We start from the raw sequence: 16,081 nt of genomic DNA on the forward strand, positions 1-16,081 counted from the left end.
CAGTTATCAGAGAGTTTAGTTACAAAAAATGAAGCCAGGGCCAAACCATGAGAAAATGGGTGAAAAGAATTTAATGAACATCAGTATGTAAAATTAGGGAATAAGGCACTACAGTCATTCACACTGTATGATTAGGGGAAGGTACCTAAAATTTAATTTTTAAATAGCTATGTTATGGGTCCTATATAAGAAAAGCTGTAGAGAATACAATTTTTGATCATTTATGTCTCATACAGTTTTACTGTACCGACTATGATAACAGAATTCATGAGTTTAGACTTTCGTTGCTTAGTTCTTATCAACGCTGAGCACTGCTGACATTGTTCAATATTGTTCAGTCGAGTTAAATGGTGATGTTTCTATCATGATTGTCTTAAGGTGTAAAACTGTGTGGTTTTGTCTTTAGGTATATACTGCTACAATGGCAAGGTAACCATTTGCTGTGTCCCTAATAATGTGAAGGTGAACTCTACATACTAGCAGCAAGAGGTTTTAATGCCCATTTAGATATGCTAGCTGTACGAAAAAAGTCTGCTGTGATGGAAATTATGTTGTCGGGCTATAGTTAGAAATGCAGGCTTTCCAATTGAGCATGATCATTGGTGGACACATGGCTTTTTAAAAGCTAATTACCCTTCAAACATAGTCCCAAGAGATCCCAGATGATCTTCTGTAACACTACTATTCTAACAGTAATATTGTTACTACCGGGCGAGTTGGCCGTGCGCGTAGAGGCGCGCGGCTGTGAGCTTGCATCCGGGAGATAGTAGGTTCGAATCCCACTATCGGCAGCCCTGAAGATGGTTTTCCGTGGTTTCCCATTTTCACACCAGGCAAATGCTGGGGCTGTACCTTAATTAAGGCCACGGCTGCTTCCTTCCAACTCCTAGGCCTTTCCTATCCCATCGTCGCCATAAGACCTATCTGTGTCGGTGCGACGTAAAGCCCTTAGCAAAAAAAAAAAAAAAAAAAAAAAAAAAAAAAAATTGTTACTGAGAGTGATAACACATACGGTCACTGTGCAACCTAACTAAACTTTACTGTTATGATCATCATCAGACTGCAGCCTCTTATCATGATGTCGATGTTGTTTGTCCAGCGTAGGTAGGCCTACTTCAATGGATTGTTTGGATTTTAAGCTGGCCTCTCAAAGCTTGTTTCTGGCTGTTTGGCCTCTAACTCATACACCAGAAGTTTGCTGCATGTCCATCTGTAATGCTCATATTGTACAGCAGTTTGGGAGATATACCTAGAAAATGTAGACATAGATGTCATTTTAAAATATGTGTATCAAAATTTGTGTTGATTTACCCTGTGAACTTCCACATGACTGCTATAACATCAGGGGTGTAGTCAAGGGTACACGCGGGTATATGCCATATGCTCTCTGCTTAACTCCACTCATTGAAATGAAATGGCGTATTGCTTTTAGTGCCGGGAGAGACATGTTCGGCTTGCCAGGTGCAGGTCTTTTTGATTTGACTCCCGTAGGCGACCTGCGCGACGTGATGAGGATGAAATGATGATGAAGACGACACATACACCCAGCCCCCGTGCCAGCGAAATTAACCAATGATGGTTAAAATTCCCGACCCTGCCGGAATCGAACCCGGGACCCCTCTGACCAAAGGCCAGTACGCTGACCATTTAGCCATGGAGCCGGACAACTCCACTCATTGAGAGTATGGCTTCTAATTTCTTGTGTATTCCTTCTACTTTGGTTTCTTTTCTTTTTTAATTTTGCCATTCTGTCAAGTGAGTTTTAACTCTGCAGGTATGCTCATAATTGTGAATATCGAAGGTTCAGCTTGATGAACAACATTATGAGCCATGAATTATTTAAGTTCATCAATGTTCATTGCTTATGCCTCCAGCCTTTATGTTCATACATTCAAATGCCTCACCAGATGACCGATTTAAGCCGGAGAAATATATGAAGGCGTGGCTGCAAAACCACCATACTGTAACATACACCAATTCAAGAGTTTGTTCCAGTGAAAAATGTGATCGCAAATCAAGAGAGGCACCTTGGATTATTTTTTAATAAATGGCTGGAAGTAGGTCCAATAGAGAACTACTGTGTAAGTAAATTAAGACCGGGCGAGTTGGCCGTGCGCGTAGAGGCGCTCGGCTGTGAGCTTGCATCCGGGAGATAGTAGGTTCGAATCCCACTATCGGCAGCCCTGAAAATGGTTTTCTGTGGTTTCCCATTTTCACACCAGGCAAATGGTGGGGCTGTACCTTAATTAAGGCCACGGCCGCTTCCTTCCAACTCCTAGGCCTTTTCTATCCCATCGTCGTCATAAGACCTGTCTGTGTCGGTGCGACGTAAAGCCCCTAGCAAAGAAAGTAAATTAAGATTTTCAAACTAAGGTAAGGTAAGGGTGTATTCTGCCCGAAGGCAGGTCTGAACTTCCCCAAAGGTGTGCCTGAGCTGGAGTTTACGTACGGTAGTTCCTTTCCGCCCCTCCATTCCCTTACCCCTCACCAACAGTGTGTGGCAACCCATCCAAATATTGACCACGCCCAATGTTGCTTATCTTCGGAGATCTGATGGGATCCGGTGTTTCAACACAGCTACGGTCATTGGCATTTTCAAAGTGCATTAAGATACGGATTTCTTCTTTGTCATCATAAAATGTCTTCTATATGCCTGATTTATTCCAAATTGAGGGAAGTTTGTTATAACTAACTGTAATCCATTATTTTTAAATACTAGGGCAGGCATCCGGGATATGTTGTTGCTTGACTTAGAGTTCACCCTGTGAGAATTTAGGGACTACAGTGCTGTATAATGCCTCATCTAACTTGCACTATGGTACATTAACTCTTGTAACTCCTGAGATGGGACATTACTTATTTCTAGTACTGTACGTTTGATGTAAAGGATGGTGAATTTTAAAAAGAAACAGGAGTACAAATATAAAAGTGTGCTTGTCAGAGGGGATATAATAGGTCAACTGCAGTTATAAAGTACACAAGTAACCAGTTCACCCTGTTAACCATTCTTCACATTCATGGTTAATCTTTGCCTCTTCTCTCGCCACCACTTAACTATATCCCTCATTATCAAAACATCAGCTGATAGAAGGTTAAAATTGCCTGCTATAACTGGTCCATGTTGTTTGTTCGCACCCCACCAAAAATATTTCCTATTTTAATTCCACTCTTATTATACAGAAGATGTATGTGTTGGAATCTTTCTTTAGATCCTTGTTCTGCTGACAAATCTCAAATGTCTTTCTGTGCTTAAAACCCTTAATATTCAATCAGAGATCATGTGAATCAAACATTGTAAATATTTATTTGAATAGCAACAAAAGATGATGGCTGGTACATCACTACAGCAGTATTGAATGAATTATGTCATGTATGACCCTTTAGTTCATGGCTTCAAACAACAGTAATTATTCACTGACAAACTATAATCATAATTGGCTTATTAATTAGTTATTGACAACTGACTGCTATTTTCTCTTGTTTCTCTTTACTCCCTCCACACACTCAAAAGAAAAAAAGTTAGTTTATTTGTTAAATTTTATATCACAAGAGGTAGCAAGACTTAGGTAACACATGTGCAGATTGGGGAGTTTTACATTCAGTTTAACTCATATTGCAAAATCAGATAATATTGAGAACATTAGAACTCAAAATCACTATCTTTACCTTTCTGTAGCACTACCTAGAGTGGTAATAGTCCAGATTTACCGAACAAGTTGGCGGTGCTGATCGGGTCCCATAGCTGTGAGTTTGCATTTAGGACAAGTTTCTAATCTCACTGTTGGCAGCCATGAAGATAGTTTCACACCAGGCAAATGCTGGGGCTCAACCAAACCTACTCCTTTCCTCTTCTTGCGCTGCGACTTCAAACTACCAGCAAAAAAGTGTCCCAGCTTCTGCAAAACATTGATCTGTTACATTTTACTGGACTGTTCTATTCATTGGCCAATCCTTTGTGGTGGTAGGTTCATTCATAATTAATTTTTTTTTTTGCAGGCTGTTGTTTCTATAAATCATCATAATCACAATAATTCTCTCTCTCTCTCTCTCTCTCTGTTACTCAACCATTTAATCCAGCAGGAGTATGCGCGCAGTGGAACATATCTCCCTGAGATAGAAATTAATAATATCCATGTTTGCAGCAGGTGATCTTCATTCTTTGTGGATTGATCACTAATTTGGTATCTCTTCTCTTAGATATATCCAATGGAAGAAATAACCATCAAGGAGGAAGCAGTTTGGCCAGTGGAAGAAGAAAATAATGAAGTGAGTTAAGCTCTTTCTCTTGTGAACAAATCAGTTGAATCAGTTTTGGACATAAATGCAATTAAATCTTTTCTTAGATGACCATTTTGTGATGATCATTTGTTTATGCTAACATAATAAATCAAGAACTAACTTTTTTTCCTGTTTGCTCCCCTTTGTTAAGTCTGATTTATTAATGCAGGGTGAAGTATCAGCAGAGGATGGACAGATTCCTTATGAGGACATTCTGGTAAAGACTGGGCCGATCAAGTTAGAAACTGTTGAGAGCAATCAGGTAAGCTGACATAGTCATACATGTGCATGTGGCTTGTACAAGATTTTATTTAGAAACGGAGAATCTTACAGAAATGTATATAAAATAATGTATGGTACTCCGATGTATGGAATCATGTAGTAGAAATGAAAGGAAAATCAAAGTAGTTGATTGGACAAGAATGCTATGGACATTGGTATTATGAAGTGAAAGAGGAAGCCTTCACCATATTTGCATATTCAGGCAGGAAAAGACGGTATGTTTGGTAAGTAACAGAAAAAAATTGAGCAAACTGCCTGAAGTCACTGTGTTTCAAATTTGAAACTGATCAACACTTGTATCTATTAGTAGCATACTTCTGGCTGCTAAAGGGGTAGGTTGGAAGTTTAGCAACAGAGGTAGGACATTTGCAAGCTTTTACTATTTTGATTGGCATCGTCTTTGGTACAAAATTACCCACAGATATAGTCCATTTTGGTTGAAAGCGTCCTGCGCGAGAGATGGTTGCGCATGCAGTGGTGGGAGCTATCGTCCCCCCACTCCTACAGCAGGTCCAGTCGCCAGGCTAGCGCTGAAGTGAAAATGTCTCTCAAGCGGCGCGTGTTGTTACGTGCGGGCTAAGTTGAAATTACTGAAGTGACGAGCATGGCTTCTAGGTCCTCTTCTAAATCTGCGAGACCACTGCAAAACTAGGCACGTGAAAGTGTTTATACAATGAGTGAACATATGAAACATTTCATCCAGATGTCAATCACACTGAGTCGGTTCGGGGAGATTTCAAAGGAGAGGTCCGTGATAAGAATATATTTCAATTAATAGTAACACAGCATAATTAGTTTTTAGCATAAAAATGTGTGCCATAGCATCTCTAATGCCTTCACTGTTTATAAATGAGGCGCTCCTATTCCCAATATAAATAAAAATGATTATTCTGTACGAAATATTTATCTGTCTTATAGATCTCTCGTGACTTGACAGCAGACACACTCGACAAAAAGGAAGCTCTTTGCGGATATTGCTTGCACAGTATTCGCAAGACAAACGGAATAATGTTGCGACCACGTAAAAGACATTGAGCAGGAATACTGGGAGCGTGACACCACCATGCATAAGGAATTAGAATTAGACCAGTCCGACATCAACGTCGGTGAAACTTCAGATGGCACTGATTCAGACGAGAGTGAAGATTATTCTGAATAATTTGTAAATAAGATCCCTGAACTCCGAATCTTAAACAAACGTGATCATAGAACACGTAAGAAGTCCGATAATATTTTTGCTCTGATTTTATGAGACAGATTTATATTGTCTATTGTTCCGGAGCATTTTGTTGCTGTTTTAGTTGCTGTTGCTGTAGGAGACCTGTTCTCTCAGTCATAACAATAGCAGGTTATTCAAAAGTATTATTATATTTCTTCTGATGGACAAGAAAAGTAGACATTGTTAATGTTATTATGAAAGTATCTGAAGTATTTCTACTAAAGCTTCTTCTCTGCATTTTCCTGACAAATTTGCATTAATTAATCTCTTTTATACGTATTTCACTAGAAATCACGTTAAGTAGATTATATCTCTGGGCTGTCAGTGGAAACAACTTCCTCCTATTCGTTAGGCGATTGATGAGCTGATAGCGCGTACCGATGCGCCTTTCCTTGGTATACGGTACAGTTTCAAAGGAACTTCCTTTATTCGCAGTATTACCAGTTGCAAGTTACTGTCTTATGTTCAATTGATTTTCTACTAAATGGTTCAAACCTTTCAATTTTATATTACAGTCATATTCGTAAGAATGTATAATAATAAAAGGCACAAGAATAAATTAAAGGCTACAGAGTGCCAAAATATGGACCTCCTCTTTTACTATACACCGAGATTTATTTCACGTTGTATCGAAAGCATCATCCGATATGAATTCTTTTAGGCATGACCCTCTGATTTCTTGATGTCACCAACATTTAGGCTACTACGAAAGTTACGGAGTATTTCCGTACTGGAATAAAACTGAAATTTTAGAATGTTATGCTCAAAGGCCTGTGTAATTAATTGACAAGGTTTAACGCAGACAATCAAAATGTAAGACTCGATTTGTACAATGTACTGCACCCGTCCACCTCCCGAGTCCCAGACTAGCATTTATCTCAGGGGTGTCGGTTCATTATTTAAGTCATCAAATATAACTATAGCGGCATAAATGAACACGGGAATGAACGGAGCAATTTAAAATTAAAATTGGGGAAGGCTCGATTGTAAACTTGAATTTAAGGACTCCATGATAGGACTAGGAAGTGACTGTTAACTTTAAAAAGGGCATCATCTAACTACAATAAAAAGATTATGAGAATGGTTTCCTTTGAAATAATTGCCAGAAAGAGCAGTTTATTACGCCATCCGACGTACGAAACTGATACATTTGGCAACGATATTTAAGTTTTCCACACATGTTACATAAATGAAATCACTTGCTATACCGCAAGTGGTATCAATATCGTGCTGGGTTGCTTCTGAAATAAAATGACATTTTGAGGTATAATTTACGGATCGATTCCATTTGAATCGAACCGTTGTTCAAGGATATAGCTTCCTTCTATCGGGAGCCCGAGCATAACCCATGTTACGGTCGGCTTCCCGATTTAACTAAGATGATGTACTCCGGCTATATACATTTTTCCGAGACCGGTACTCGGACTGGGTAATGTTTCTCGTGAATTACGAAAAATGGATTACACGGACAGTTCCTATCTTACGATGTCCAGCTGATGCCATACCACTGAATTAGCATTTACATTTTATTTACACATGATCTGAAATGTTACAAAGTAGCCTCAGTAGACTACTGCCACAGATGAGATAACGAGAAGCGATGGGAAATACCATGCGGAAACCGTACGATAACGAGGTCACAAATGACTAATATTTATCACTCTTATTATTCAACATACGAATAGAGGGATGTTGTCACCAAATAATTTAATCCACTATCGTCAGAATATTCATTTAGCCACGAAGTTATCATCATTGAAATTATTATTATTATTATTATTATTATTATTATTATTATTATTATTATTATTATTATTATTATTATACTCAACGGTTCCTGGCACTGTCACGTTTGATTAATATCGTCATTATTATGCGGGACGCAAACACAGATGGTTATTACTGTTATTATTATTAGTATATCCCTCTTGTGGTTATTATTATTATTAATGAATAGGTGACTCCAGATATTATTGTTATTATTAATGTTACTCAAGATTATTATTATTATTAATGAATCGGTCACTTCCGCCAAAATGCATTAGGATATCGGTCGCAATCACAATTATTTCACTGATCAACCAACGTCATCATTAGTGTTATTATTATGACAATTATTATTAAGCTGACCGCGATGATTTTACATCGTCCTTACATTATTATTATTATTATTATTATTATCGGTTGCATATTATCATTTAGATTCCCGTTTAACATCTTTATCAACGCTCATTTACTTAAGGCGGTCCAATCATTTATCTGCAATATTATTATTATTATTATCATCACGACATCATGATTGTCATCGCTCGTCATTACAATGATTACAATATACGATCATTTATGTGGACTCTGAACTCTCATTATCCTTAGATCCGTAGTATCTCGACGAATAGCTGTGCAGTCTATTTATTTCGTACATGCTGTCACGGGTTCGAATTCTACCCACTACGTAACTCAGTATTTCTCTGTGACACTGCCCGTACATTTTACACTCACTTCAATATCCTAAGTGTCTCTCGTACGGAATTTATTTCCTTTTCTATCTCAATATTCCTTGATTCATTTATTTCACACAGAATTATCAACTGACTTATTTATTCCACTTTTGACATCATACGACCTTTTATTATCTGACTGCAGATTCTTTAACATTTTTCTATCTCATTTTGATCTACGCCTTAGTTCATTCTCCACAAATAATCGTAACATTTTGAAATTATATTTACCAAAATTTGACAATCATGGTTTCGTAATATTAGTCCTACGTGTTCCGGCTAATGAATTGCAACTTTAAGACACGACATTTATACGTAAAAATATATTGGACCGTAATTTAAACCACACGTTCATTAACATGTACGGATTATTAGCACCGATCTTAAATTTCAATATTATTAATTTATCAAGTTAAATTACCACACACTTTAATTCCGAATTAAAAACGACATCCCGCCATTAAATGATTTCCGACAAACTCAACACCTGATCACTTAAATTTATTATTACGCATGGCTCACTAAATTTCCGATATCACATGAATTATTATTATATCCAAATTAAATTTTAAAAAAAATTCTTCTGAAAAAAAGTAGTTTTATTTTTATTTATTATTATTATTAATTTTAAAAAAATATTAATTTTCGCCTGTTACACGGTAGTCCACTCTTAATATGTTTAACGCATAACCCCTTTTACAAATTCGATTTATTCTGGCACTAATCAATCCAGATATGATTTACTTGGAAAATTATTATTATAATCGCTTCTCACAAATTTGAACAACTTCAATTTGAAAATATGAACATACTAATCACAACAAAATACAACTGGTATGGCGAAGCTGGATTTTCCTTCAGTGTCATTACATAGCTCGTTAAAATGACAAAACAGAAAAACACATATCGGGTCTTATTTAACTATCATAACCAAAATCTAATGAAAGAAAATTATTCTACAAAGAAATATGAATGCATGCATGACTTAACGTACTACACTATATCTACAAATTTACATCTCCAACAAACTGAATACATAAAAGACCCGATTATTTACATTGTTATATTTACTACTGTCCGTGCTACAAATTTAGGATGGGGTCGTTAAGCGACTCATCTTGTTACAGAAGGTAACCAAGTATAATCAAATTATTCCCATTTTTCCCAATCACGATAACGTTTCCCAAATATTATTTTACATTATGTACTCATCTTAGTTTCTCGGTATTCCATTACAGCTTTGCAGATGAGAGGCTCCTTTCGGCCCCTCTCTGCATTTACTCCTCCATTCTTGATGCCGTAGTTCCACAAAAGATTTCCTGGCACATTACCATTTTACACTAATACCTTAATTATCACCAAAACTTTCACCATTGACAACGTTAACACTGAATACTTTAACTTGTATACAACAAATTAATATCCTAGACCCAAAAATTTAATATTTACACTATTTTAATCTTCGTCCAATTACCGCACAATGGACCTGGACACGTACGACGAGGTGTCAAATTTTACGCCCGTCGCGATTTATGTCGTCCGACGCGATACGCCCGTTTCATACGGTACTCTTGAAGTGTTCATGATAGCGGTTCGATATTGCAAAGTACAGGCTATTATTCCCTTAAAGTACTGTTCGTCACACAGTCTGTTATGTACGTACTTATTGTGGTACAATTTATATTACTCTCCTACAGTGCAATTAATTTACTTCACTGATATTTATAACTGACAAACACTGTCCTACGTTAACTATTTCCAGTTCATGTTGCTTGAGCGCGATCACATTTTACAAACACTGGCGGATGCTCGCGCCATTAAATGTTGAGTTACTGTATGCCCGTAAAATTCGAAGTTAGCTGCGACCGACAGTTCAGCTCCAGAGATTCAGTTCAAGTGTGCTGGCGAGGATCCCTTGTCCCGTATATATGGATGAAGCTTTCTCCCGCGGATTCATTGACGTCATACCCCTGAGGGAGGGGGTGGATTTTTAATATCGGTACTTGCACTCCGAATTGGATGTTAAAATTTACATCAGATTAATCCACTCCGCTAGCATATTTGCTGGATTAAATATGAACTCCTGGTGATCACAGATTTAGGAGATACGGGTGGATTTAGCTCCTCACATTTCGCGCCTTCGGAAGCGTCCCTTACAACGTGGTCTTTGTCCAGCCAATGAGATTCAAGCTGTCTGGTTTCCAAGAAATCCAGCCTTCAATTTATTTAATTTGCCAATAATTATTGATTATTTTTCCATGCGTGACATCTAATAAATTCATTACGTCGATCCGTGTACTCATAATAATTTATTACTAATTACTTTTGAAGTTACGAGAATATCTCATCCATCATTCCTTAAGATGGTATCCCTGAGTCTTACATCAAATTTTTACGATTAGCCGGCAAGCGGTCACGTGATTTAAATCTCCACCTGCCCGAACCTAGGCTAGCGAATGTACTGGCAGCCGCTGTAGCTTTCCATGACGTCACGGAATTTCCGTCCTGCCAAAAATATCCCAGTGCATTACTCATGTAGCGAGCTTCCTTTGTATCACCTATCCCCTTTCTCTTTCTGACCAAGACTTATTTGTGGACTCTGTATTTCCTTGTTCGCCAACTAATGAGATCCCCTGCTGTGAAGTAGCTAAATTTTGTTGTGTCGAGCTAATCCGTCAGGCTCCAGTCTGTCGTCCTTCCTCTTTCATATTTAGACATTACATATATGAAATGTTTTCAACTACACTTCTGTATTTCAATAAATGTACCATATATTATTTTATCAATCAAATCATGATTGACTTTGGGCCTAAGTCACTCGGGTTCAGTACGGTACTATTTTATTTTCACTAGTTTATCTTATTAAGTAATTGCTAAACCTTTGAGTTACTGTGATGTACCACCCCGACCCGGGAACGTTTCGCGCCTAAGCTTTCCACACTACTTCAGTCAGTTCCCAGGGCTACGTCTGCTGCCTGAACTCGACTGTGTCAGCTGGAGGAAAGGTTCTAGTTCTTCCCCCACCACCAGCGCGAACGCTCCCATAGTTCCTCGCACTCGAGGCCAGGCCACACCTGCGGTCGTCCAGAAAGACTCTTACTACGAAGATGGACTATAGCAAAAGTATCATGATATAAATATTTTTTATAAATTAAAATCTGCAACCTCGAAAAGAAGAGACTATTGCATGAAATAAACTGCTGAGATATTTTCCCCTTGCTTAAATATGGTGGAGATGCCAACTATTATGGATTGTCCGTAATTATTACGGATTTCATATTATTACGACATTGCGGTCAAAGGGGAAATTATTTCGGAAAAGCAACATTATCACAAAGAAACATGTTATGTGGAAAAAATGAAAGAAGGAAAAATGTTCAATCCTTTCGAGCATTTCTGCTTTAATCCTCCTCGTTTCAATGCTTGTGACTTGGCAATAATACTTATTAAATTGTCACATCGTTTTGCTGTCCATTAGCATTGTAAAATTAATTGTGACTGAAGGTGCTCCACTCTCCTCTTCTCTAATCACTCAGTCACTACTGATCTAAATTTAGGACAGTCACCCAGGTGGCAGATTCCCTATCTGTTATTTTCCTAGCCTTTTCTTAAACATTTGCAAAGAAATTGGAAATTATTGACATCTCCCTTGGTTCACCACAATAAAACCTTAAGCAATCTTGTATTGCAGTATTAACTGTACCTGACACTAACTGTTCCTCAAAGAGTTTTCAGTTTTGGTAGGGAAAATCAGACAGAATTCAGGCCCACATTAAGCACATCTTCACCAGAATTACTTATAGTTCAGAAGACAAAAATATTATTTCAAGAAAACCTATACTGAAAGAAGCTGCTGGATGTGAAACAAGCTACAAAGAATGTTTTATCACAGAGTTAATAGGTAATGTGCAATGTTATTTTGTAATATGATATACTTTAGAATAGATTGTTGTTGGGAAGGGCAAATAATTCCCATGATTCCCATAGGTAACCTGAAATATTTGTCTTAAATGAGTAAATTTATAATACCAATATAGTTGGTCCATATTGCGCCGTTCCCACATCCAGGTTGAGTTGCAATAAGATCCAGATTAGCTCAAAGTATTGTTAATTTCCAATCGGGGTCAAATCAGGGTCACGAGTTCATATCAATAGTGGCCAAGCGGGATAAACAGTTGAATAAATATAACATCTACTCATTGGACATCTCCAACTCGCGATCCGGTTCGTTTCCTCAAATTCAACAATTCTTAACCTATGTTTACTTATAACTACATGCCTAACCTAAGGTCACTGAAAGAGTGAATAAATCTTTCCTAATACAGTAGAACCTCGATAATTCGAAATCGGTTAATTCAAAATCCCACGTAATTCGAAGAAGGTCTCGTTCCCGGAAACATGAGATACAGTTTTGCATGTTATTTAAATTGTTTAATTCGAAATACGGATAATTCGTAATTCGAAGTACATTGTCGGCCCCATTGCCGAAATTCAGACTTTTAATTCGAAACTGCCTTTACATTTTCAAACAATAGTATGTTACAGAGTAATTTCAACTCGAAATGTATCCGCGTCATAATAGAACGCGTGTTCCGGAACGTGGAGGGGTAGCTTTCCGCACTTACACTCACTTCGGTGGGTCTACAGTGCGCTTCATGATTGCCAAGTTGAATGAAATCGGAATTCTTTTGTATTCAACCTTTTAAGGAACGCCGTAATATCACGCAACAGGCAGTGTGCGGGAAAACAGAATGCGCGAACACTGGCGATGCCGACAGTTGACGAAAAAGCGTGGCTCATATAATAAATTCGTTGGCACCGAACTATACTGTCATTGCCGATGAAACTGCATTGCTTTATTTTAATGCGAGCCCAAACGGTCTTATGGTTTTAAAGGAGAAAGTGCCAGCCGTGGAATCGTACAAGGGTCGGGGATGATGGTCATTGTAGTGCGTTGCAATTGCAATGCACATGGAAGCGAGAAACTTTATCCCCTCGTCATAGAAAAGTTCGATAAGCTACAATGTTCTAAGGGCGTCGGGCTCTTTCCATCCCAGTACAAAGCATCTAAAAATGCAAACAGTACAGATATCCAAAAAATAATGCATTTGCACAGGGGAACCAGCATAATTTATCCTCGTCTTTGAATTGTGTGATTTTTTTTCTTTCGTTCCGTGAGGTTATGTTCGTCAGTGATTTATCCAAGTGCATTATTTGAACATTGTAAATGCACCTTGTTGGATATATTTCAGAAATAGTTTTTCCATTGCATTGGAAAGGTTTAAACTGTGAATCGAGGTGATTGCATGTATTACCAGTAATGGGTCTTAGAATACTTTGTGACACGGCAAGTGTTTACATTTAAGCACGAGAGAAGTCCCATGGCGGGAAATCGTACAAGGTTAGAGTCATAGGAAAGTTTGATTTTAAGGGCATCGGGTACTTTCTGTGTAAATACAAGGCATCTAAAATGCATACAGTATAGTACTCCAATGAATAAAGCACTTGCACATGGGAGCCAGCATAGATTTCTCCTCGTCTTTGAATCGTGCTTTTTTTTCTTTCTTTCGTTGCGTGAGGTTATATTTGCCAGTGAGATATGCAAGTGCATTATTTGAATACCGTAAATGCACATTTTTGGATACATTTTGGAAATATTTCTTTTTTCATGGCATTTGAAAGGTTTAAACTGTGAATCGCGGTTAACTGCATGCAGTAACGGGTCTTAGAATATTTCGTAACGTGGCTAGGGTTGGTACTTCTGAATTGCGAATTGGCGGTTAATTCGAAATCACGTAATTCGAAGTCCGATTTTTGAGTCCCAACGACTTCGAATTAACGAGGTTTTACTGTAGTATTTTATTAAATAAAAGATAAAAATCTTGAGAAATGATTTGAATAATCTGGTATCAAGGAAAAAGAATGTAATTATCATCAGCTGACTTCGAAGTCTACTTATTATTCATAAAATATTTTAATAGAAAGGCCTCTTGTTAAATTGAAAAAGAACAAATTCATGTTATGTACAAGCTTTGATTGTAATCTAGAAAATGCCTATGATGTCAGTATTCAGGATAGTATCAAATATAAAATCATGTTTTATTTTTTCATCTATCTTTACGGATTCTAGTTTCTTAAATTTTCACTTAATTTATACATATATCACCTTTACTAATCAATTCACAGTATAAGTTAGCTCTGCCTGTAAGTAGCTGTCCATATTTCATTACCAGCATAACTGTTTGTTAACTGTCATAAAAAGAAAAACATTGGTCTTCTCTTTCATTTAAATTAATCTTCTCATTCATTTTAAAAATTCTTGAGTGTTTCAAAGTTCTCATCTCTAATATTCACATTTTATGGAAGAAATAATTCATTAAGTCATCATTTTACTCTAGAAATAATTGAAATATCATTATTGCTAATTACTCAAGTTCTTCACCAAAAATAAACATTAATTTAAGTGCCAACACATTCATCATACATGATCTGTTATCATGCTATCATTTACATCTGTCGACCATTAAATGAAATTCTTCTGGATATACAGTAGTCTGACTTGTAAGAAGACTCTACCAGTCAATGTCAACCTTTAATTACAGATAATATTTCCAGTGATACCATTCATTGTAACCAAATATGCCTTCTAACTCCTCTTATTTGAGTAAAAATATTTGTGGTTAGAAATTCTTGACAATATAGGCTACGTTTGTATTATTCTCCTACGTGGATTTATTTTTGATGATCTACAGGTATTTAGTTAACATCTGCACACTATATAGATCGTATTCTGTATTATATGTGAACTACTGAAGAATTAACATGCATTAGGGAATCAAGTATAACTATCCTCAACCTTAAAATGTGTCAACTGACTTAACATCGTCAGTAAAAATATCCATTTCTTCAATCTCGACGAAACAATAATCATTATCATTACTCTTCTTAATACTCGACCATTCTTCACATGTATATATCATCTACTTCATAATACACATCTCATATTTCACTTTACATTACACTAATCATAATAATCCATCTTAATTTGACGCATGTTACTACATAACCACTATTCATCCACTTAATTATCCCATTCTGTTCTCAATTTTCTTCAGATTCCACTAATTATCTTCATGTCTTCCTAAGACGTTGCTATAACCTGTATATGATCTTATTTCAACTCCATTTTGCAGTATTATGTCCTAATGTAGACCTAATGTTAGTCACAATGTCATATCATACCTACATTTAAGATAAGTTAACCTTTTCATTCAACATTGACATTATTACAAACGCAAGCTCTAATGAGCTTGTCATTCTGGTCAGATGACTACCTAATAACCTCTTATGTCATTAATTCGGTTGACTTTCCACGTAACATCACTTCTTGGAATAATTCAAGATAGCACTTCACATATATATTTCACGAGAATAGAAAATGGCACTTCTTAAACAAATATTATCTGAATTACCCACATATTAGATACTTGAATGACCTATCTTTTCCTCCTGTTTTCCCTCATCGCTGTAATATGTCCAACTGCCTAGGACATGTTAATGTGATTACAACACCGCACCAGCCTCTGGGAACATTTTGGAAGGTCTTTGGTCCTCTACAGTCATCAGGGAATAGATTTGTCGGCTCAAGTCACCATGTCCAGGTAGTCTCCGCCTCAGACTTCTTAGCACATGATGTAGGTGTTTTCTTGCGCAGTTGAAACAGAAATAGACATTGAGATGGTCATTTTCGTCATCTTAGATTACAAAGCCTGCTATGATCTAGTAATATGCTGCGGCTAATGCT

At 37.1% G+C, this 16,081-nt stretch overlaps 1 protein-coding gene across 4 annotated transcripts in view; it reads left to right on the forward strand.

Annotated features, from left to right (window-relative positions):
• Window positions 1–16,081, forward strand: part of LOC136858724 (THAP domain-containing protein 5) — a 74,839-nt gene that overhangs the window by 32,672 nt on the left and 26,086 nt on the right. For 3 of the 4 annotated variants that reach the window (XM_067138469.2, XM_068229566.1, XM_068229565.1), the window contains exons 5-6: window positions 4,198–4,266; window positions 4,448–4,540. In XM_067138469.2, coding sequence (XP_066994570.1) covers window positions 4,198–4,266; window positions 4,448–4,540 — 162 coding nt within the window. Of the gene's footprint in view, window positions 1–4,197; window positions 4,267–4,447; window positions 4,541–11,226; window positions 11,352–16,081 lie in introns of those variants that run through there. The other variant, XM_068229567.1, reaches the window with a different exon arrangement.

The sequence above is a fragment of the Anabrus simplex genome, chromosome 1, assembly GCF_040414725.1.
Source record: "Anabrus simplex isolate iqAnaSimp1 chromosome 1, ASM4041472v1, whole genome shotgun sequence".
In the NCBI taxonomy this organism is placed as follows: Eukaryota; Metazoa; Arthropoda; class Insecta; order Orthoptera; family Tettigoniidae; genus Anabrus; species Anabrus simplex.